Source organism: Dioscorea cayenensis, unplaced genomic scaffold (genome assembly GCF_009730915.1).
Source record: "Dioscorea cayenensis subsp. rotundata cultivar TDr96_F1 unplaced genomic scaffold, TDr96_F1_v2_PseudoChromosome.rev07_lg8_w22 25.fasta BLBR01000202.1, whole genome shotgun sequence".
Classification (NCBI taxonomy): Eukaryota; Viridiplantae; Streptophyta; class Magnoliopsida; order Dioscoreales; family Dioscoreaceae; genus Dioscorea; species Dioscorea cayenensis.
Window position 1 is genome coordinate 73,382 of NW_024086593.1, and position 25,584 is coordinate 98,965.

General features: G+C 39.3%; 1 protein-coding gene and 1 non-coding gene across 2 annotated transcripts; one reads left to right on the forward strand and one right to left on the reverse strand.

Moving 5' to 3' along the window:
- Positions 1-5,397: 5,397 nt before the first annotated feature.
- LOC120253767 lies at positions 5,398-5,504 on the forward strand. Its single transcript, XR_005534408.1, has one exon. It is a non-coding gene; the product is annotated as a small nucleolar RNA R71 (small nucleolar RNA).
- A 17,661-nt stretch (positions 5,505-23,165) lies between these two features.
- LOC120253765 lies at positions 23,166-24,462 on the reverse strand. The gene is made up of 2 exons (XM_039262012.1): positions 23,691-24,462; positions 23,166-23,614 (listed from the first exon to the last, which is right to left on the reverse strand). Exons 1-2 carry the CDS (start codon positions 24,460-24,462, stop codon positions 23,166-23,168), a joined length of 1,221 nt encoding a protein of 406 aa, XP_039117946.1.
- Between the last annotated feature and the right edge of the window lie 1,122 nt (positions 24,463-25,584).

Here is a 25,584-nt window from a genome sequence, read left to right on the forward strand (position 1 = left end):
AAGTGTGTGTGTTTTCTGGGCAGTTGAAAGTGGGAAGGCTGAGAAACTCGATTAAATTTTAAAAAAACCCGTGACTCTAGAGTTTTTGTACATCCACACGGGCGTGCGGAAATTACCCACGCTCGTGTACCTCAACAGGAGAGACTCACAGGGGCTGACGCACACCCCCGTGCACTCTCGGGAAACCACTCCTCTATCTTTGAACGCAACTGCATGGGTGTTTGGAAAATATCCACGCCCGTGCGCCCGACCCACAGGGACAGACTCAGGCCCCTGTGTTTTCTGGGGATAAATTTGTAAGCCTCTACAGGAAAACGCATACCCGTGCAGAAATTCCATACGGGCGTGGACTGTCACAAGGTCGTTCACAGGGTGAGTCCACGCCCCTGTGCCCTTTTTAGATGAGCTTTGAACAAACGCACGCCTGTGCGGAAATTCCACACAGGCATGTGTTTTCTCTGGACACTTCGAAAACATTGCAGGCTCTGCAGAAAATTCCTGAACATATAAATAAACTCAAAGTCTGCCTTACAAAGCCACTTTACCAAAGAAAACACTGGAAATAAGCTTAAACAACCAAAATTCTCCTCTAAAACACAATAAAGCACAAGATGACACCAAAAATCCACAATGTAAACACAACAAAAGCATCTAGAAATCAAGACACTGATACTCAAAGTCTTATTCATGCAAATACTAAATTAACAACTAAGAAAACAGTAAACGCTTGGGTTGAGAAGCGCTTGTTTAATGCCACTTAGCTTGACGTACCTTGTCTTACCTCACGGGGGCTCATAGATGAAGGTTTTCCTCTTACCCATGACTTGAAAGCACGATGAGCAAAGTCTCTTGAGGGTAGAGAGGAAGTTATCGGACTTGGTACCGCCTAGCAAAGGTTCATCCACCTTGTTCGGTTTTTGCGCATCTCTAACAGCCTTAGAGAGTTTCTTGTGGCGTCTCCTTGTCCTCTTCATCTTCCGGAGCACTTTCTTCATAATCCCCAAAGTAGATAGTACTTGTTCCTTTAGACCAAGCATTAGCACTTCTTCATTCTCCATCTCTTGGTCTAGCAACCCCTCGTATGGGTCCGGATTGAACATTTCCGGCATATATTCCTCAATTATCTCATAAGTAGTGTCAAGAAAGTAGAGAGCATCATCAAAGTCAAGAGATTGTCGCATGGCTTCGGCGATGCAGTATTTGAGCTTATCATCTTCAACCCTCAGTGTTAACTCCCCGCCGTCCATGTCGATCAATGCCTTGGAAGTACGCAAGAATTGTCACGCCCCGTCTCACGGGTCCCACTCATGACATACCGCCACGATAACCCAAGGGAGGTCCAACACTAACTCACCCCTAGATCACCGTAAGGCTAACCTGTTTCCTGTACAAAACAACTATAACAATAATAAACATTCTAGCAATCCAATATACCCAAATGTTCCTACACAACCCATCACTTTAATTTAAACCATGACAACAACCATTCACTTAGAGAGTATACATCTCATACACAACATAAAGCTAACCAACATATATAAAAGTATCAAAGAAGAAAGATACATATTAATATTAGGGTTGGTAATATCCTAGTGGATCCATCAACTACATGCCAAAATATATAAGCTTCATACACAGCTTAAGAAAATACAAACTACTCTGCCAAGAACTTCACGCTGCTATCCCGCTGCTCTGCTGTCACCTGGGGGAGGGAAAAATAAAGAGGGGATGAGTAACTAGGTTACTCAGTGAGTGGCTAAACATGGAGCTATGTCCCATACATAATATATTAAAGTAAAAGGTAAAAAAAATATATTTCAACTCCTCAAAATATTCAATATACTTTGACTGTCAAGTATAAATTAAGATATAAAAATTTACAACAATGAAATGCTCGATAAAAACTCTTTTTAAATCATCTCAAAAATCCATATGAGTAAGAAATCCAAGTTTATACTTTGGCTTAGTAACTCATAATTCAAAAAAATGTATAAATCATCGATTAAAATAAACAAATATATTTTTAAATAGCCTCGAAAACCCTCCCTCGCTAACTGCGTGGCAGCGGTTAGGGTCGAGACCACCAAGATGCGCATATCTTGGCGTTGGCAGCTGGGAAGTTCGTGTGGTGACTCGAACAACCCAACTATATCCAAGTCGTGGGCTCTACGCTCCCACCTGAAATGGCATAACCGGTTTGACAGTATTCCACGCCACCTCTAGACAGGTCGGCCCGTGGAAACCATCCACACTCTCACTGCAGTAAGTATTGGGGTTTCCCCCTGTCACCATCAAAACCACCCCGTCAAGAACATGAAGGCCGTAGCCCACCATTTCCATGGATATGTTCAAGACCCCACGGGTGTTTGCATAGCAAAATCCCAAGATTTATAACAACATAAAAAGTGTCCTTATTCAGGACTATATTTACAATTCATGAACAAGAGTCATTAATACGGATAAATATCATTCTGACCCCTTAGGCTTAATATACATACCAAAAGGAAAGCAAAAGTCTAACCATGAGATCACAAATATTCACAAATAATAGTCTCATCCCAAGAGTGAATGACTTGCTCAAAATAATTCCAATGAAACCAATTTCATCAAGAATATCATACAAAAAAAGCTTCTTTTGAAAAATATAGTTCAAATGTATCATCATCACAATGAAATCATTTTTGGTTTGCATAAGCTTTTATGAACATCCCAACAAAAACATCAAGTCCCGTGAAAACACAAAACTTGAAATCATATATTATAAAATATAGGGTTTTCTAGATCACAAATAATATATTGAATCTTTCCAATAATCATGGAAAAAGCCACATTATAGTTCATCATGATTTCTAAAATCACACTGAAAATATTTCAAGAGTTTTATTGGCGACAAGGAGTTTATCCTTCAGAAATAAGCAAATTTAGTATTATAAGCATGCATGATTTATAGTCCATAATTTAGTATATCCCACTCACAAACTTGGCAAGCTAACACCCTCCAAGGTTACTTGTCCGTAATCTCTTTTCCTTTGCTTGAAGCTTCTCCTCCTAGAAGCCGTTAAACAACCAACAAAAAGCAAGATTCAACAACAATTCTACAACCAATTAAAAAAAGAAGGAAAAATGTGCTTAAAAATAGGAGTAAATTGCTTCTAGAGTTTTCCAAGCACTCTAATAAGAAGATATAACAAGAATGAAACCTTTAAAATCCTCAAAATCAGCAAAAAGAACAAAAGGACTTTAACTTGGTTCGGTGCTACAGTAACCCGAACCCTTGAGGTGCAAGATGTCTCTCATTTCCTCACCAAATCATGGTTTTACAACCTTAAAATGATTCTAATCTTTAAATCACTTCAATAACTAAGATTTCTCACAAAAATTTCAAAGAATCACAACAAGGATGAGAGGAGAGAAAAGGAGGAAGTTGATGTAGCCCAACTCACCGATAATCTTCTCTATGCCTTAATCGAACTCTTCTTCTTGTAAGGAGATGAGATTTCCACTTCTTCTTTTGTTTGGTGATCAAAGATGAGAGGTTTGAAGAGAGAAAAATGAAGAAAATCAGAGGAGAAGGAAGAAGGAGAGAAAAAGAAGTTAGGAATGTCCTAGAAGGTCCAAGAAGGCCAATATATATACCAAAGCTCATGAGACAACTTTGAGACCACTTCTGAAATCTTCACGGGCTCCATGCGCCCGCATGGAGGCCGTGAGGCTTTCAGGTTGGTCCAATTCAGCCCAACAAAAAATCGAATTTTTTACCAGAAACCCTCACGGGCTTCCATGCGCCCGCATGGAAACCGTGAGGCTTTCAGGTTGACCTCCAAAACGACTCTCTCCCACTTTATAAACCTCCCAAAAACCTTAACTAAGTTCCTAACACAAAAGAACACTCAAAATACTTAAACAACAAGTTAAACTCAAGAGGCAAAACATAAGCAAAGTAAAGAAAAAGTCAAACTCCCACAAGAATGGTCTCCCAAGTATCAAAGGAACATCCATATCCTCATCGACGTCCAACACCACAAAATCTACAGGAAATATATACTTGTCAACTTTGACAAGCACATCTTCAATGATGCCCCTCGGATGTCTTACTGTTTGGTCCACCATTGCAATGTCATCTGAGTGGGCCTAGGCTCTCCCAAGCCTAGCTTCTGAAAGTAGGAATATGGCATGACGTTGATACTGGCCCCTGAGTCCGCCAATGCCATTTCTTCACCCAAGTTGCCAATGTTGCACAGAATGATGAAGTTTCTTGTGTCTTTCTTCTTGTTCGGCTTATTCTTTTGTAAGACCACCGAGCAAGATGCATCTAGAATCACGGAGTCACTCTCCTCCAATTTCCTTTTGTTGGTCAACAAATATTTCAAGAACTTGGTATACCTTGGCATTTGGGATAATGCCTCAATAAAGGGAATGTTTAAATGTAGTTGCCTAAATAAACCTAGAAACTTCTTGTACTGCCCGTCCACTTGGTCGTTCTTCAATCTAGAGAGATAAGGGATTCTTGGCTTGTAAGGTGGGTGTGCCACCTCCTTCTCCTTGGTTGCTCCCTTCTCAACCTCTATGACCTCCGGTGCTTCAACATTGGTCTTCTCACTTGGAAGCCTACCTTCAACCTCACGACCACTTCTCAAAGTGATTGCCTTCACATGCTCTCATGGACTGGTCTCGGTATTACTCGGCATCTTCCTTGCGGCCTTTCCGATAGAGACTTTGCAATTTGCCCACTTGATTTTCTAGATTGTGCAATGACAAAGTGTGGTTGCGAAGTGTAGCCTCGACTGATTGGAACCGTGTATCTGATGATTGCACAAATCTAGTCAAGGCTTTCTCTAAGTTGGTCATTGGGTTTCCAAGTTGGACACTCTATTTTCCATGTTTGGGGTTCGTTGTTGTTGGAAACCAGGTGGTGCCATGGCTTTTGGTTGTCCTTGGTTGCTCCATGAAAAGTTGGAATGATTCTTCCAACCCTAATTGTAGGTATTGCTATATGGATTACCTTGGTTCCTTATTGCATTACTCACAAAGTTGACTTTCTATATCGAACATACATCACCAATAGAGATCGGGCAATCGGAGGAAGCATGTCCTCCGTCACACCCGGTGCAAGTAGTCACGGCCGGCACTCTATTCAAAGTTAGAAGGTCTAACTTCTTACTCAATGATTCCACTTGGGATGCCAAAGAAGTGACTACATCTATTTCATGGAGCCCGGCCACCTTTTTCCTTTCCCGCGCATTGCACTGATAACTGTTCATGACCATGTCTTCTACTAACTGTCAGGCTTCTTCCGGGGTTTTACTCCCCATTGTACCTCCCGCGGTGGCATCTAGCAATTGCCTTGTACTCGGATTCAACCCATTATAGAAAGTTTGAATGATCATCCATTCGGGAAATCCGTGTTGTGGGCACCTCCGCAAAATGTCCTTGAAATGCTCCTATGTCTCAAACAATGATTCCAATTCCATCTGCATGAACGACAATATCTCATTACAAAGCTTGGCCGACTCTCCCAAAGATAAGTATCTAGCAAGCAAAGCTTCGACCATCTCATTCCAACTCGTGATGGATGCTTTTGGCAAGGAATGAAGCCACTGCTTGGCTCTTCCCTTGAGAGAAAATGGGAAAGCCCTCAATCTAATAGCATCATCTGATACACCGTTAATCTTCAGCATATCACAAACTTTCAAGAAGTTCTCTATGTGGTTGTTTGGATCCTTATAGGCCAAACCATTGAACTGCGCTGACTACTGAATCATCTGGATGAATGCTGGTTTTAGCTCAAAGTTCGGAGATATAATCGGGGGTCGCACAATACTAGATTGTGTCCCCAGCACTGACAGTCTAGCAAAATCAGATAATGTTCGCTGTTGTTCATTCTGCTCAGCCATGTTGTCAGATCCTTCAACTTCCACTTTAGCTAGATTTGACGGTTCTTGCACAGGTTCTTTCCCTTTTTTTCGGAGTGTATGTTTAAGTTTGGGATCTCCTTCAATTAATATTGAAGGGTTCCCTCAGGCCATAACCTGGAGCTGTACCAAAAGAAGAAGAACAAATCAAAGATGTGAAATAGAATGAATGAACAAATGACTAAGATAATAAAGTGCAAAGTATCTCTAAACGCCTACTCCTCAGCAACGGCGCCAAAAATTTGACAACGCCCCTTGCGTATATCCCGCAAGTGCACGAGTTTGTCGAGTAATAAAATCCCAGGTGAGTGGGTATCGTATCTGCAGGGAGTAGGGAGTAAAAATACTTAAATTGCTTCTTAACCAAGTGAAGATGAATAATGATTATGTTGACAAGATGTAATGTAAACAATAATAAAAGAAATAAGAGAGAGAAAAGTACAAGTAAGTAAGAGATAAGGTAATGGATATAAATGGGGTACTCGGTTATTGTTCTGCCTAGGACAATCATTGAAGTGCAAAACCAACTATTATGCCTCCTAAGTAATCCATTAATGAGTAATGGAAATCTTTCAATACACGGTCCCAAATCTAAGGTAAACCAGGACTAATTCTATACCATGTCTCAGAGGAGAAATCGAACAATCTCAACACCTCACACTCGGATAGAATCGCATGGAGTTCTAGAGATTCCAAGTTATCAACCCTCTTCCTAGTAATAGACCTAACCCTTTGGTCCAGGTGAGAGGTCCCTAGTCACAATTAAGCCCTAGGTGCTAAAATCACTTCAACGCTTCACTCTGTTGCCTCTACAACTAAGTCCCAGTGGAAGGTCATCCCTTAGCCCATTCACTCTACTATGACCACAAAGAGATCAAGAAAATGGAGGTAGGATAAATCACATCGGAGGGGAAAGGGGACGCTTTGTTACCTCTTGACTCACCCTCTCGACCCTCTCCAAACTAGCCTTGTCTATCCCTCGTGGTGTGTCACTCACTCACAAGGGTTACCAATATGAACTCTCGACCCTAGTGTCACTCTAAGGGAGGATTCAATCAATCAAGCATTCGAGATAGGAACTCAAATAAAACATCAATTAATGAAAGCATAATAGAAGGTTTAATGAAACAAATACATCCTAGGGTTCACAAATCCAACTACCCACTATGGGGTTTAGCTCTCCATGGAGCTAGTTACAATCAACAATGAAATCGAATGTAAAAACAAGTAATCCATAGAAAACCCCTCGATAGTCATGGCGATGGTCTTGTGGAGAAGCCTCGTCTCCTCCAAACGTCCCCTTGTCCAGCCTAGGACACACCTCGTCGGATCGGTACTGACGAAAGCTCTCCCAATAACCTTCTTCGAAGTGGAGCACGATGTCGAAGCCAAAAAACCTCTCCAAAATCTCTGACAATACCTCTCAAAACCCTAGCTGTAGCCCCCTCTCAAATTTGGGAAAGAATGGAGAAAAAATCCTGAAATCGTTGCTGAATTGCGGCTTAAATAGGGCTGGAATTGGGCATCCACACGCCCCTGTGGATCTGCCACACAGGCCTGTGGAATTTCTGCACGGGCGTGGATAATTTTCACAAGCCCGTGTGGATTCTCTAGAATTCTCTTTTTCAGCAGGCTGTGAACAGTACCTGCTACAGTTTTTACTATGGTGTTTTCTACATTACCCTACTATAGTACCACCCCAAAACACTCCCGAATCCATGTTTTCATCGAGATAGCATCAACGGGCACACGTTTACGCCGTAGATCGCTTTATTTTTTTCAATAACCGGCGTCATTGGTGAAGATCTTGCTATCAATGCACAAGCCTAGATACTCGAATGTGACTGCTTTTGTGCCCCACCAAACCATTGTGCTAACTTGAATACACAGAGGTTGGCACACATTCTCACATCTTGAACCCGACTTATGTCTTCGCATTTGACCCTTCTCAAGAATTCCTCCAAATAATGCATTCACAATCTACATTGGCTTCTTTCTTTAATGTTCGGCTTCACAACCCTATATGCATGAAAGTAACACAAATGCACAAGTATTAGCGCTAAAACCTGATAAAAGTAATGTTCATCATAAGGAAAGAACACTTCGCATTCTTATCACACAATCACTTATCAAAGTACATAATGATCTAACAATCCAAAAGAATGACAAACACATAAAGCGTTTACTACATAATGATCCATTAATTATGTCAACTTGATTGCCATGTGTTAAACATATTTATGGCTAATTCTTGTCTAAATTGGGTCCATTCATCAGTTGGTTATGTGGCTGTTAATTTGGTTGTGTTATCTTCCACAATATCTTCAAAGGACGGAACATCAACTTCATCCTCTTCAAGATCATTAACCATCTTCCTCCTAATGAAATTGTGGAGCAAACAACACGCACTAATAATACAATGTTGAGTTGTTATGCTATAGAAGCTTGGACTAGCTAGAATTTTCTACCTGATTTTCAAAAGGCCAAATGTCCTCTCGATAACTTTCCTAGCACTAGCATGTTTCATATTAGAAAACTCATTAGGTGTTTTCGGGTGGCGCCCATCAGTCCATGAACTCAAGTGATACCGTTGCCCTAGAAAAGGTTCAAAAAATCTGGGACAATTTGCATATCTAGCATCGATAAAGTAATATAAACCTAATACGTGAACATGTTAGACACACAAACATCAATAACAAAATTATGCTGAACATGTTATATATAACGCACCATTTGGAACCTTAAATCCGTTTGGTTTAGTAACGACAACCCACAGCACCCGAGCATCATGTACCGAACCCTCCCAGCCGGTTTGGACATTTATAAACTGCATATCTTGTCTACATACGACAAGTACATCTGTGTTAATTTCACATTTTTGTGATCTAAATCTTGGACGATCGGTGGTGGGTACATTCACCCATATATATGTCCCATCCAAGGCTCCAAGTCAATTCTACATCATTTTAAAGAAATTATTATTGCTTATTCATTTATGTGAATTACCAAAAATTTAAAAACATATCCTATTAAATTTGATTCATTACCTTAAGCCATTTCCACTTATTATCGGTTGAATTGACTTGGACCGGTTCAGGTTTCTTTAGGAGAACACTATGGCAAAGAATATTTGATTACAACACGGCATGAAAATGCCGACTAACTGTTTCCGTCGATCGCACAAAATCATACTTAATTATTCTATTTTTGACATGGTGGGCTACAATGTTTAAAAACATTCCAACCATTTCTTCCACCATAACATTTCTCATGGCCCGTAATCAACCGGTGGTAATCAATAGTTCACACAACCGATGAAACCAAGGCCTATCCATGAGTAACTTATTAATGCATGTTATGTCACTTTCATAAGTAACCCCTCTCAAGTATCCATGTCGTCTTTGTCGCCTACATGATGTTGTTTCAATTTCGTATTGAATTAACTGACTTCCATGATGACGTCGCTTTTTGCACATACAATGATCATAATGTTTAAAACGTAAAAGTAACACAAGTACATCAAGAAATACAACTTCACTTTGCTAAGATCATCCATACCGGGAATTTCAAGTTTACCAGTCAAATTGCCCAAAACCTAGATATACAAGTCCATATGTAAAATAGAACTTAATAATCACTCCTCATAAACAAAACCAATCAACAATCACTCCTCATTATCATTAAGATATACATCATTAAGTTGGTGATAAGTGCTTGTATGTTATGAATGCGAAGTATCTTTCCCTGCGTTGAACATTACTTTTATCAGGTTTTAGCGCTAATATATGTGTATTTGTGTTACTTTGGTGCATGTAGGATTGTGGAGCCAAATATGTAAGAAAGAAACTAATGTAAATCATAAATGCACTATTTGATAAAATCTTGGAAGGAACAAACACAAAGACACAAGTTGGATTAAAAAATACATGAATGTGTACCAACCTCCATGTATTCAAGCAATCACATGAGGGGCACAAAGGCAGTCACATTTGCGTATTCCAACTCGTGTAATGATAGCAAGATCTTCACCAATGAGTTTGTTTATTGAAGAAGCGACGCGATCTATGTTATAAACGTTTTCCCGTTTATGTTACCTTGATGAAAAACGTGGAATTGGGAGCATTTTGGCGGGGTTACTGTAGCAGGTTACTTTAGCAATTCAATGTAGCGGTTACTGTTCACAGCCCACAGAAAATCACGATTCCAGAGAATCCACATGCCCATGTGGAATTTCCACAAGAGCATGTGGAACATCAATATGGCCGTGTGGATGCTCGATTCCAGCCTATTTAAAGCCTCGATTAAGCCCGATTTGAGAGGCCTTTTTCCCATATTTTCTCTAACTCTTGAGAGTCTTGCGGCTAGGGTTTAGAGAGATATTGGCAAGGCTTTTGGAGTGGTTCTATGGTTTCGACACCACATTTCTCTTGGAAGATAGTCATTGGGGGAGCTTTCGTTGGCACCAATCTGACGAGGTGTGCCCTAGGATTGACAAGGCAACCTTTGGAGAAGACAAGGCTACTTCACTAGACCATCAATACGAATACTGAGGGGGGTTTTATTATAGATTGCTTGTTTTTTACTTTCGATCCTATCATTGATTGTATCTTGCTCCATGGAGAGCTAAACCCCTAGTGGGTACTTGGATTTTGTGAACCTTAGGATGTATTTGTTTCATTGACCTTTTATTATGCTTTCCTTAATTAATGTCTTTAATTGAGTTCCAATCTTGAATGATTGTTGAATGATTTCTCCGTTAGAGAGACACTAGGGTTGAGAGTCCATCTTGGTAGCCTTTGTGGATGAGTGACACCATGAGAGCTAGACAAAGCTAGATTGGAGAGGGTCAAGAGTGTGAGGTGAGAGGTAGCGAAGTGTCCCATTTCCCTTCTGATGTGATTTATCCTACCTCCATTATCTAGAGTTATTTGCGGTCACAATAGAGTGAAGTGATAAAGGATGAACTCCGTTGAGACTTAGTTGAGCGAGCGACAGAGTGAAGCGTTGAAGGAAACTTTAGTATTCGGGGCTTAATTGTGACTAGGGGCCTATCGTCTAGACCAAAGGGTTAGGTCTACATATAGGAATATGGTTTATCACTTGGAATCCCTAGAGCTTCTTACGACTTTGTAGAGTGTTAGGTGTTGAGACTGATCGATTTCTCCGCTAGGGCATAATGTAGAGTTAGTCACGGTTGACCTTAGGTTAGGGACCGTGTATCTTAGGATGTCCACAACTCATTGAGCATTAGTTAGGAAGCATAATAATTGGTTTTGAACTTGAAGCGATAATCCTAGGTGGAACAATATCTGAGTGCCCCACTTCTTATCGATTGCTTTTTCCTCTCACTTATTTGTGCCTATCTTTCTTATTTCTTTTATTTTTTGTCTACATTACATCTTATCAACACAATCATTGTTTCATCTTCACTTGGTTAAGTAGCAATCTTAGTGTATCTATTCCTTATTCCCTATGGATACGATACCCCACTCACGAGGGATTTATTACTTTGACAAACCCGTGCACTTGCAGGTCACCCGCAAGGGGGTGTGTCAGTTGGTTTATTTGCTTTCTATAGGACAGTAGTAAAGATATGGAGAGAAGAAAGAATTATAGAGAAATACAAAATAGATTGCAATCTATAAATCCAAGACATAGAACCAGGAATACATAAAAAAAATTAAATTATACCAAAAATACAAAATCAACCAACAGAATAATCAAATAAAAGAAAGGAAAAGCCTAAAACTTGCATACAATCTGACAAAGAAACCATAAAACATTATTGTTCAAACTAATTAACAACTGTCCATCCATGGGAAATTATCACAAAAAAAAAAAACCCTCGCCGGCTGGTGCAAAGATAAGGAGAGAAGCAAGATTTTGAAAGAGAAAGAGAATTGATTGCAATCTATAAATCCAAGACCATAACCAGGAATACATAAAAAAAATACAATTAAAATATACCAAAAATACCAAACCCCGCAACAAAAAAATTAATTAAAAGAAAGGAAAAACATACAATCTATCAGAGAAACTATAAAACATTATTGTTCGAAATATTTAACAAGTGTCCATCCATGAGAAATTGATAAGTGCTTGATTATAAGCATTATTAAGTATCCTTTTATTACATTGAGCTTCACTTTTATTAGTTTATATGGCTCATTCATGTGTATTTGTGTTTTTTTGTGCATTTAGGGTTGTGGAGACAAGGTTGGAAGAAAGGAAGCAAAAATAGATCATGAATACGATTATTGAGGAATCTCTTGTACCAAATAAGGATGAAAGCACAAGTTGTGATCATAGGCATATGCGTGTGTGCTAACCTCCAAAATGTGCGAGTAAATCTATAAATTTTAGGGGCACAAAGGCAGTCACACTCATATATTCCAACTTGTGCAATATTATCGAGAGTTTCGTCAATGTGCTTGGACGTGAAGATGCGACATGATTTACTACATGGATGTGTGCCCAACCATGTGGCTTCGATAAAGAAAATGAAATTAGGAGTAAATCTATAAATTGGAGTATCACAGCAAATCAATGTAGTAAGGTATTGTAGTAGTTACTGTTCATAGCACGAAGAAAATGAGAAGCCTAGAAATTCACATGCTCGTGTGGAATTTCCACAAGGGCGTGTGAAATCCCGATTCCGGCCCTTTAAATATCGCTTCACAAGTTTGTTTTGGAGATCTTTTTCCTATCTTTGGCCTATCTTTTGGAGAGAGCGCGGCAAGAGCTTGGAGAGGTTTTTGCTGGGATTTTGAAGTGTTTCTACCGCATTTGACATCAATTTCCTTAAGAGGAAAGTTATTGGGGGAGCTTCCGACGGCTTTGATTCGGCGGGGTGTGCCCTAGGCTCGATGGAGGAATCTTTGGAGAGGAAAAAATGGTTCCTCAAGACCATCACCACGGAATGCAAGGGGGTTATCCTTACGGAGTTTTTCCATTCATTTTTTATTTCATCTTTACTTATGTATTGCTTCATGAAGAGCTAAACCCGTTGTGGGTGCTTGGTCTTGTAAACCCTAGGATGATTTTGTTTCATTGACTTCTATTATGTTTCTTTAATTGATGTTTAAATTGAGTTTCATTCTTGTGTGCTTGTTGTTGTGATTTTCCCTTAGAGTGACACTAGGATTGAGAATCCATTTAGGTAACCTTGTGAATGAGTCACACTTTATTAGGTTAGACAGAGCAATATTGAAGAGGGTTGAGAGGGTGAGTCAAGAGATAGCAGAACATCTCCTTTCCCTTCCGATGTGATTTTCCTACCTCCATATTCCAAGGGTTCTTTGGATTTATGATAAAGTGAAGTGCTATTAGATCTTTTCAACTGGGGCTTAATTGTGATTAAGGATCTTTCACCTGGACCAAAGGGTTAGATCTAAATTAGGGAATAGGGTTTATCACTTGGAGTCCCTAGAACTCAAGCAGTTCCACACAGAGTGAGATGTTGAGAGTATCCCTTTCAGCAGTGGTATAGTGTAGAGGGCTAGTCACGGTTGACCTTAGGTTTGGGACCGTGTGTCTTTCGATCTCCATGACTCATTAAACTTAAATTAGGAAGCATAATATTATTCTTTCACTTGAAACAATAGTCCTAGGGCGAGCATTATACGAGTACCCTATTTTACTATTGGTTACTTTCTCTAGTTACTCTTGTTTGCTCTTTTTTCTTTCACTTTTATTTTATCCTTATCAATCGTTTGAATCACAATCAGCAATCAATTTTCACTCTAGATAAATAGCAATACTACTTGTTTCTTGACATCTATTCCCCGTGGATTCGACTATCCATCTGTCGGGTACTTTATTACTTTGAAAACCCGTGCATTTGCGGAACACACACGCAAGGGGTGTGTCAGAAATTATCATAAAAAAAATCACCTGCGGGCACAAAAATCCAAAGAGAAGCCTGATTTGGAGAGAGAAATAGAGAGTGTGTCTGCAAGAGAGAGGTGAAGAGGCTTCTCTTCACTTGCCGCATCAAAGTTCTAGCTTCTCGATTTGGAGAGAGAAATAGAGAGTGCGTCTACAAGGAAGAGGTGAAGAGGCCTCTCTTCACCATGAGGGAAATGAAATATCACCCCTCCATGGTTATGGTGGCTTATAGGGAAAACCATTACCGCTCTAAAATACCATCGAAACAAAGGTATAAAGTTGTGTAAGTAATGGTTCCCCTAGAAAGGGAAACCATTACTATCATCTAAACATGCACTGTGTGTGTGTTACCAGTTGGGCGTGGATAGACCTCATATCAAGCATTGGGGTGACCGGTGAATCTTGAGATCGGGCGGATTGATGGCGTCAGGTTCACAGGACCGGATGACAATCTTGTGACTTTGTGCCCGGTGACGGCAAACAAGGAGATAAGGATTAGCGACTGGGCAGACCACGACCCCAATACTAGCACGATTCGGCCTTGGATGGCCTCGACGCGCGTGACCTTACTGATGAGGTTGTCGGCGAAGTAGACAGAGATTAGGGTTTGGGTGAAGAGGAGGCAGGGAAAAGGGATTAGGGTTTGGGGGTGGACCTAAGAGAGTAAATGATGTTCCCAAAGGTAATTCATTCATTAATTAATTGATTAATTAATTCATTGAAAGTAATGAGCTAAGATATGGATATTGATTAATTAATTGACTTATAATTAATTCATAGAGTGAAGCCTATGTCCTGCATCAAAACTGATTGTTTTAAAAAAACATAAAATAAATATATATTTAATAAACACATTATAGTGACTTTTTCTTTAAAAATAATAACATAATCTAACAGATTTATCAAATTTATTTTTTAAATTAAAATTTTACTGATGGAACTGAATTTAATTTTGAATCTCTTATTAAGAGGAAATGGTAACAAATATCTAATTACAGTATTAATAAAAATTAATATTTTAATATACCAAATAAATTGAATGTTTTTTAATAGAGAAAGAAACGATTGCTGGATTTTATGTTACATAAGTAAATTATAGACAATCAAATTGATCCCTACCCATATATTATCTGATTTATTTGGTTCCTTGAGTTTAATTGTAAATAATATATTTAACTCTAATTTTATTCGGATTGAGTTTAATAACTAAATTAATTAATTATGGTGATGTGGTTAATAGGGAGATTGGGAAAAATGATGAAAACAGAGGCTGGAGTACAAGGAGACATTGAGGTTATTAATTATTTTATTTTCTTTAGATGCAATTTTTTTATAAAAATCATACTATAAAAGTATATATATACACACACAGATATATATATATATATATATAATATCATAATGTAGTTAAAACAATTATTAATAAGATTTTTAAACTCAATAACAAATCTTTAAAAAAGTAATTTAATACTCTTATAAACAAATCAAGTTAATTTATATTTACCCAGGGATTAGCTATGAAGCAAACATGATGACTATCGTCCCTACATAATCCTTAGGTAATGTTTAAGATCAACAATTTTACCTATGGAAACTAATCTCTTGTTAAATAAAAATCCTAAGAATTAAAAATACTCAGGGATTAACTACGGACAAATAACAACTATTTTACCTAGCTAATCCCTAGGTAATTTTAAAGTTATTCAATTGTTCCCAGAGATTAGCTAGGGACAAATAACAACGATTATTTTACCTAGCTAATTCCTTGGTAATTTTAAAGTTATTCAATTTTACTCAAGGATTAGCTAAGGTACAGATGCCAATGGATAATTTTTTATGGTAATTCATTGCTAAATATTAGGCGCCTAGTTCCCATGAGATTTAACAACATATTAGCTTGGGAAAGTTTTGGCGTTGCTAATTCCCTAGGTATTTCGTTGTGTAATCCCTGGGTAATGTTTCTAACCTTTATATCTCATCATTCCTTTTTATTCCCTCTCTATTTCCTAGTTCATTATCTAGGAAAATGTTTCCTGGGTAAATTCCCTATCTGCTAACTCAAATACTTAAAATCCCATTTTGGGGGTTTGTATTAAAAAAATTTATTATATATATATATATATATTCAGATTGAACTCATCCGATTTTAATATGTACGCCTAATTGTTTTATAATTGACCATGTCCACTAACTTAACCTCTAGTTTTTTCCAAATAACTTGGAAAAACCTAAGAAAATTATAAAAATATGTACCCCTTCCCATCAATTATGGTGACTATTTAAACAAAAAATATATAAATATATTAAAACTCAATGTCTTAACCAAAAACCAAAGAGTTGAGGGTAAAAAGTTTTCCAAAGTGCGTGGCTTAATTTAGTCAGAACGTTCAGAACTAATTAAAGAATAACGAATCCTATGCTTATACTCACTATTTATTATCTGGTCCTTAGAGTTCCCACTAACTATATCATAATATCCAACAATTGGTAATGGGATATTCATACTAGAATAGCTAAATAGATCTATGTACTTTCACAACTTTATTATGTGCATTAATGGACAACCTGCACACCCAAGCACATGATCACACTATAAAAGTGGGGCAAATGGCAGTCACTGAGACCAACCAACACAAAGCTTTTGTTATCATCTACTCTTTTCATTATTAATTCCGTCCATTTACTTGAGTTGAACAACTGAAGCCACAGCAGAAATTAAGGATGTGGAAATCAACCTGAAGTTTGATTCGTACATCACTTCCCTTGCAAAATTTGCTGCGCAAATGCACAACCAGAAGGAGGTCATCACATCTATTTTTCTCTTGATCTATATCTATACTGTAACTTATATCACCAACAATATCTGTATGGTGCTTCATATCATATGCTTAACATGATCATCTCACATGTTAAATACGCATCTTGTGTTCATCAAAGTTGTGAAGGTGATGATAGAACCAGTCACTGAGGGAATTATTTACGTCATAACTTTGGAGGCCACCAATCTCGGAGTGAAGCAACTTTATGAAGCCAAGGTTTGGATCAAGTCAAGCAGTTTCAAGGAAGTTCTTGACTTCAAGTATGTGCTTGTCCAGTACTAGTACAAGAAAAGTAATGCAAAAGATTTTTTTGGTTGTTGTTTATTGTCTTGTTATATACAGAACAAGCATAATGATCCATGTTGACAATGATATGTTTTTGTTTGTGTTCTCTCACTCTCAGTTGAGCAATTCTTCATGATGGGCATGGCTCCAGCAATATATATTGTGTTACTATTCCACCTATCTAAAATAAATATAAGCATAGAAATAATCTTGTCACGCCCCGAACCTGGTGCGCTGACAAACGGCCGCAGAGCTACAAGACGGGGCCCAGTGAACCTGCAAGGCCTCAAAACCTAAACACAGACTAGGAGTAGAAAATAACTGACAAAATACTAAATAAGAGTACAACTGAAGGTTTACAACCAAACCCAAATACAAGGCGAATGAAATACAGTACGACCTACAAGGAGGTTCTTACACAATAATACAACAAATGCAAAAACAAAAGTCTTAAGGCATAAATCCCAAAGAAGACATCTACTGGAAGTCTTCTAAGATCCCTGGGTCTACTCCTCCTGATCTGAAAAGGATTTAAAGTAAATCCACGAGCCCACTAGCCCAGTAAGTAATCCAAAACAAACTGAAAGCAAAAGTTCAGGTCTGAAATTTGCACAAAAAAAAAATAATGCAATAGCGCAAAATAGTGTAAACAAAATCAAAGGTAAAACAATAAATACAATATCCAAAGTATGACTCCAAATTCACTGAAAGTTCCAAAGGTCATTTGTTTACCCTCGGTGACAGACCCGAGCCGAACTAACTGAAATCATTTATTTACCCTCGGTGACCCGAGACTGAATAACAGGTGGCCGTTGATTATTTCACCAAACGGACACGGTGCGAAACTGCAGTCTCATTTTCCAAAATTACTTGTCGACAAGGTCAGGGTTTAACCCCCCACTGACAGGGTTGCATATTGTTCATTTGGAGACCAAAAATTCAGATACAATTCCAAGCCATGAATACAGAATATTCACAAGTATTTTCCAAAAATTCATCTAATAAAATAAATTAAATAATTAAATAAACAGATAAATAAATAATGTAAAAGGAAATACTCACTTTTCCAAGCCTAAGCCTGGTTTTCACTTTGGAGAAATAATAACAACATTTCAGAAATATTTTCCCAAAATTCAAGAAAATAAAAGATTTGCCAAAAAATAAAAAATAAAAATAAAATAACACAAGTATAAATAATAGTGAAACCAATAAATAATTATTCGACCAATCTCAAGGAAGAAATGCATTAGTACAATAATATACTAAAATTTGTAAAAAATACAAGGTCTAATGTATCTCATCAATTGAAGAAAAATGGCCCACCTAAAACCAAAATAGCTAGAAAAATAATTTCAAAGGAAATATTGTCAAAACAAGGATGTTAAAAATTTTAGGAAGGAGATAGGCAAGGACATAAAGGCAAGTGGATATTTAAGGGATAAATGTATAACCCAAATAATATATAGGTAATTCAAGTGGATGTTAGGTGGACCAAGGATTCAAGCACTTAATAAATCTCAAGTTTTTGCTATTGGGAATAAACAAGGTTACAAAAAGGATAATTACTTTGCCAAATATTTGGAAGTAACAAGGAAATAACGTATATAAGTTTTGGCAAATAATAGCACTATGGTTCCAACTAAGTATAGAAACTTCTCTTCCTATAAAAACACAAGACATAAATAGATGGCATTCCCACAATAATTTTTAAAGAATAAATGCAAACAAAATTTCAGAAATTTTACATGAAAATAAACCAAAACAACAAAATTTAAATACAATAGTTTAAGGGATTACTTACTTGGTGATCCTAAATTCAAAAGAGATCCAAGATGATGCTCAAGGTAGTCCTAAAATCCAAGGGAAAACCAACCAAATATACATGAATATTTGGAAGAGTTCAAGCACAAAAGTTCATGCTAAGCTAGTCTAAAAATACCCATTAAAACAACAACAATATGAAAGTGTCTACAAGAAGATCTAACATAATACTAATACTAGTGGTAATAACAATGATGTGGGAAGGGAACATAGAATGATTAAGAGGAACAAGGACAATAGGTGAGAGAAACAAGGAAGGAAATAAATCTCTTAGCACAAGTAGTAGATCAATGCATGCATGCATGCATGTATGTATATATATATATATATATATTTACACATACTTATGGTTGCAGGACCAACATGTGTGGATATATATATGCTACCAATTTAAAAAGGCTACCAACAAGTCAATGTGCATGTAAATATATATACTATAATTGATGCTTAAATAATCAAAGCATGACATGTAACCAGGCCACATCTTGGAGGCTTCTAGTCTTTTTGTTTTTCCATGCAAACAAGTGGGGATGCAAAGTTTAAGAAGGGGATCAAGTTTACTAGTATTTCGGTAACAAAAATATAAATGCCATAGAAAGTTAAACACAAGGATGCAAGAATATGTAAGGTCCAACACACATGCCAAAACTACAAAAACTAAACATTCATTAGGCATGCAAAAACTTGGGTTTTTGGCTTGGGTTTCAAGGAAAATGGTATAAACATATAGATGGTTCCATGAATAAAAATTTATGTAACATGGAGACCAAGAACTAAAGATACTCAAGAGGCACAAGGGTGGGTTTCAACATGCATAAGGAGAGGGTTTTCATGCAAGGATAAGCACCAAAAAATTTTAAACAACAACCCATGCAAACATAAGAAGCAAGCTAACAACCATCATTTAAGAAAGAGAAGTTAACTTCCGGACAACATGAGCAACCTACAACAATTACCTCTAGGTTGATGACGAAATGAAGAGCTCTTCCCCGGTTTGATCATCGCCGCTACAGTGATCCGGTGAGGTGCTTCACTCTTAAGGCTTCAAAGGAGATGAGGAAGAGTTTAGAGGGTGGTAGGAAGCAAGGAAGGGTAGTGATAATGCAAGGGATGAGGAAATAATGCCAGGAGACAAAGATGGGACTGAAATCCTGGAATCCCTCCATGTTTTCCTCCTTTGCAAGCTTTTCAAAACAACCAGCCAAAAATAAGAATAAGGGGTAAGGTAAGTATGATTAGCAACTAAGGCAAGCTCTAATTAAGGGCGGGGTCCACAATCCTTCCCTCCTTAAAAGAGTTTAGTCCTCTAAACTCGCACTTGCCCTGAGAAAAAGAAAAGGATACTTCTCTCTAATAACAGACTCTAATTCCCAAGTTGCCTCATGCTCAGAATAGTTTCTCCATTGGACTTTGACATAAGGAATGCCCCGCCTCCTTAGTTCTTGCTTCTTAAAATCTACAATCTTTACCGGTTGCTCTTCGAAGGACAAGTCACTATTTAATTCAAAATCCGAGAACTGGATCACATGATCAGGATTGGAAACATATCTCCTCAGCATGGAGACATGGAACACACTATGCACTCGAGAGAGAGCAGGTGGAAGGGCAAGCCGATAAGCCACCTCACCAATACGTTCCAAGATTTCAAAAGGGCCAATGAAACGAGGACTAAGTTTACCTTTCACACCAAAGCGAACAATTCCTTTAGTAGGAGAAACTTTCAAGAACACGTGATCTCCCACTTGGAATTCCAAGTTCCTTCTTCTACTGTCTGCATAACTTTTCTGCCGGCTCTGAGCTGCTTGTCATTGATCTCTAATTTGGCGAACATTCTCAATTGTTATCTGCACAATCTCTGGCCCCAAAAGTTTTCTTTCTCCTACATCGTCTCAACAGATAGGTGACCTGCACTGCCTCCCGTACAAAGCCTCATAGGGAGCCATCTGGATACTTGCCTGGTAGCTGTTGTTATAAGAAAATTCTATCAAGGGTAGATGTCGATCCCAAGCACCTCCAAAATCTAGCATACATGCTCGCAACATGTCTTCCAAAATTTGAATAGTTCATTCTGATTGCCCATCAGTTTGAGGATGAAAAGCCGTACTGAAAGTGAGTTTCGTCCCTAAAGCTTTATGTAGACTCCTCCAGAAATGAGCTACGAACTGCAAGTCCCGATCAGAGATGATGGTTGCTGGAACACCATGCAGCTTCACAATCTGGTCAATATACAACTCAGCAAGTTTTTCCAAAGACAAACCAGTCTTACCAGCTAAGAAGTGAGCAGATTTAGTTAACCTATCAACTATTACCCACACACTGTCAAAACCTTTATTGGTTTTAGGAAAACCAGACACAAAATCCATAGCTATATTCTCCCATTTCCACTCAGGAATAGGAAGAGGTTGGAGAAGTCCTGCAGGTCTTTGATGGTCTACCTTCACTTGTTGACAAGTCAAACATTGTGCCACAAACTGAGCAATCTCTTGCTTCATGTTGTTCCACCAAAAGTTGCACTTCAAGTCCTTGTACATTTTGTGTCTTGCCCGAGGGATGCATCGAGTAACTAGAGAAGTGGGCTTCTTCCAAAATCTCCTTCTTTAAATCTAGAACATTTGGTACACAGATCCGATCACCAAATCTAATTGAGCCATCCTCATGGATTCTAAATTGACCTTGGGAACCATCTGCTGCTTCTAGACGGATCTTCTGTAGGTAATCATCTTTTTCTTGAGCTATCTTGATCCTTTCCAGCAGAGTAGGTCGTAACACCATGTTTGCTAGAGAAGCATTGGCAATCGGCAGAACTATCTGAAGTTCCATTCTTCATATATCCTCCAAAATAGACCTTTGAGAAGTGATCAATGCTGCCACTTTGCAAAAGACTTTACGCTAAGCGCATCGGCCACAACATTAGCCTTGCCAGGGTGATAACTGATAGTCAGATCATAATCTTTCATCAACTCTAACCACCTTCTCTGTCTCAAATTCAGCTCTTTCTGGGTGAAAATATACTTGAGGCTCTTGTGATCTGTAAATACTTCACATGATTCTCCATAAAGGTAGTGTCTCCAGATCTTCAAAGCAAAAATCACTGCAGCAAGCTCCAAGTCATGGGTGGGATAATTCTCCTCAAAAGGTTTAAGTTGCCTAGAGGCATAGGCAACTACTCGGCCATTTTGCATCAAGACACAACCCAACCCCGTTTTACAAGCATCACTATAAATAGTGAAACCGTCTCCTGGAGAAGGGAGTGTGAGGACAGGTGCTGACACCAAATGACGCTTTAACTCCTAGAAGCTCTGTTCACACTTATCGGACCACTGAAAGTTTGTCCCTTTCCTTGTAAGTCTCGTCAATGGTGCTGCCAACACTGAGAATCCTTCAACAAATCTTCTATAGTAACCTACCAGTCCCAAAAAGCTACGAATTTGTCACACTTGTCGGCCTTTTCCACTCTACGACTGCTTCAATCTTGGTAGGATCCACAGAGATGCCGTCTTTGGTTATGACATGGCCAAGGAAAGCCACTCGATTAAGCCAAAATTCACACTTGGAGAATTTGGCGAAAAGTTTCCTCTCTCTGAGCGTCCCCAACACGATCCTCAAGTGTTCTTCATAGTCCTTCTGATTTCTAGAATACACCAAGATGTCGTCGATGAACACCACAACAAATTTGTCCAGGAAAGGTTTGAAAGTTCTGTTCATCAAATCCATGAAAGCAGCTGGTGCATTAGTCAACCCGAAAGGCATTACTAGGAATTCATAATGACCATAACGAGTTCGAAATGCAGAAATTGGCACATCCTCTTGCTTGATCTTCAGTTCGTGGTATCTTGTTCGGAGGTCAATCTTCGAGAAAACTTGTGAACCTTGCAGTTGATCAAATAGGTCATCAATCCTTGGTAATGGATATCTATTCTTCACCGTCACTTTATTTAGCGCCCGATAGTCGATGCATAATCTCAAGCTGCCATCTTTCTTTTTCACAAAAAGTGCAGGGGAGCTCCCCCAAGGAGAAACACTCGGACGGATGAAACCTTTATCGAGAAGTTCTTCAAAAGTCGCTTCTTCAATTCTACTAGCTCAGCGAGGGCCATCCTATAAGGGGCCTTAGAGATGCAACTAGTGCACAGGACTGGGTTAATAGAGAACTCTATCTCCCACGTCACGAGGCAACCCCGGGAAGATCTTCAGGAAACACATCTAGAAATTCCTTCACTACTGGGATATCTTCAAGCACATGACCTCCACTCTTGACTTCTACCACAGTGGCGAGGACTCCTGAGCACCCACTCAAAAGTAATTTCTTAGCTTACAGGGCAGAAATTACTCGAGCTGGTGATACGGAAGCACTCCCAAGGAAAGAGAACTCTGGTTCTCCAGGGATTCTAAAGTCAACTCTTTTCCTATGGCAATCTACCACGGCATGGGTGGAGGATAACTAGTCCATCCCCAAAATAACATCAAAGTACTTCATGCTCATGACATGGAGATCAGCTAGCAACACATGATTATCTATTACCACAGGACAATTTACACAAACTGTGCTGATTACTAAGGCATCACCAACAGGTGTAGCAACACTCAAATCATAATCCAACACAACAGCAGGCAAAGCATGCTTCCGAACAAATGCAGAAGAAATAAAGGAATGCGTAGCTCTAGAATCGAACAAAACACATGCATAAGCAGAATATACTGGTAAAGTACCTGACACCACAGCATTAGAGGCATGAGCATCCTCTTGAGTCAATGCATAGACTCGCCCTTGAGTCTTAGGTCTGCCCGTCTTCTGATAGGTTGAGGAAGATGGTTGTCCACTAACGACTTTTTCACCTGCACTGTTGCTGAAGGAGCTCGGGGTTTTACGTCTGGTACCACCCTGGAACTCTGCCCACTAAAAGTCTGTTGAGGCTTAGAAAGCATTTGCCGACACTGAGCAATGCGGTGACCTTGACTACCACACCTATAACAAGCTCCGGAAGCCCGTATGCAATCTGTAGTCCTGTGAGCTCCACCACAAGTAGCACAACTTGGCTGGTTAGTCCGGGGAGGAGGATAGGGGCCAACTTGCGAGGTCGTTGTGCCGGTGGTCCATTGATTGTTTGTGACTCAGCTTGAACTCTATTGCCGGAGTTGTTCCTGTCTCCCGCTCCAGTAGGTCGGGTACTTTGGTTGTCAAAATTCCTGCCTCTCTTCTTTTGGAAGCTTTTCTTTTGTTCCTGAGTATCCTTCCAAACAGAATCTAGGGACTTAGCGCATCCCACCACTTCAGCATAAGTACTCAAATGCAGAAGTGCTAGTCCCCTGCGAATATGAGGGTGTAACCCTTCCTCGAATCGATTCGCCCGACTCTGATCATCTTCCACTAGCTTGGAAGCATACTTGGATAGTCGATCAAACTCCACTTCGTACTCATCTACTGACCTATTCCCCTGTGTCAAACGGATGAATTGTCGCTCTAGTTGCCTCTGCTTGTCCCTGGTAAAGTACTTCCCAAAGAGTGCCTTCCTTAGTTCTGCCCATGATTCAAACTCTTTTCCTTGTCTGATCCTAATTTCCCCATTATACCAATCGTTTGTAGGTCCTTGAATCATGTATATACCGAACCTGAGCTTCTCTTCTGGAGTACAGTTCATTACGACAAAAGCTTTCTCCATCTTTGCTACCCACTGGTCTACCTCATCTGGATTGGTGGTTCCTTCAAATGGCGGGGGTCCTGTACTCCTAAATTCCATAACTCTCCTTTATTTGGGCTTCTTAGGGGGAGGAGGAGGTGGCGGTGTTGGTTGTTGAGATAAACGCTGCTCCCACACCAACCCCACTACTTCACGTAAAAGCTCCAACATCACCCCTGGACTGTTAGCAGAATCGGTTTGGTTTCCACCTTGGCCTTCCTGAGCAGCTGCTGGTTGACCAAGTAATTCATTCACGCTCCTGTTAGCTGCTCTGCGAGGCATTCTGCAAAAACCCTAATCCAATTAGAAACTAGGTTGCGAGGACAACAAAGGCTTATTGAAAGCAGGTAACCAAATCAAGCAGAACCATTACTCTAATACAACGAGGCTTAACCACAATCTAAACAGGTATCCCTGGGAAGATAATAAGAATACCACCAAAAGAGAACATGATCATGGAAAAGCACATGATCAAGCAACACTTAGGTACTACTAGTCTTAAAGAATGACAACAAAGCATACAAGGAGGAAGGTTTAACAATCAAACACCAAAGATAAGACTAAGAAAGGGAAAAAGATGCACTAGCAGCTTCCACAACTCTCCTGGGCCGAACTCTCAACATGAACCAGGGTAGAGTGAGCGGGGAGAAGTAACTGGATCCTCCACCAAAATCCTTCTAGCCAGTTTCACAGCCCTTCTTTTTTCCCGCTCTTCCCTACGTATGAAATACTCACGGCCTTGCACGGTTCTTGGTGATAATACGGCTAGGTCAGTATTATCCCGGAGGGGATCTACAGGACCAAGACAGTGGAGAATAGCCAAGGAATAGTCATAAGCTGTAGTCGTTTCTTCAGAAAGCCCGTCCTTACGCATCCACATCCCAATATCCCACTACATCATGCGAATATCAGTCTCTTCTTCGTACAGCTCTCTCATAGCCTTTGCTATCAGTGAGCTGAAATCACGGGTGTTCATGCTTATCACCATAGAGGATGATGGCATGAGAGGATGAACTACTGCTCCACTGGACGGTTCATAGCCTTCCAGCTTCTTCAATCGCTTTTTCTCTCCTTTCTTCTCTATCCTGATAAGTTGTTCGACTGCTTCCTTGTTGTATCCCAAGGCTGACTGTTCGCTATCCTGCTTAAGTCCAGAAGTCATCTTCTTCCTAACAAAACATA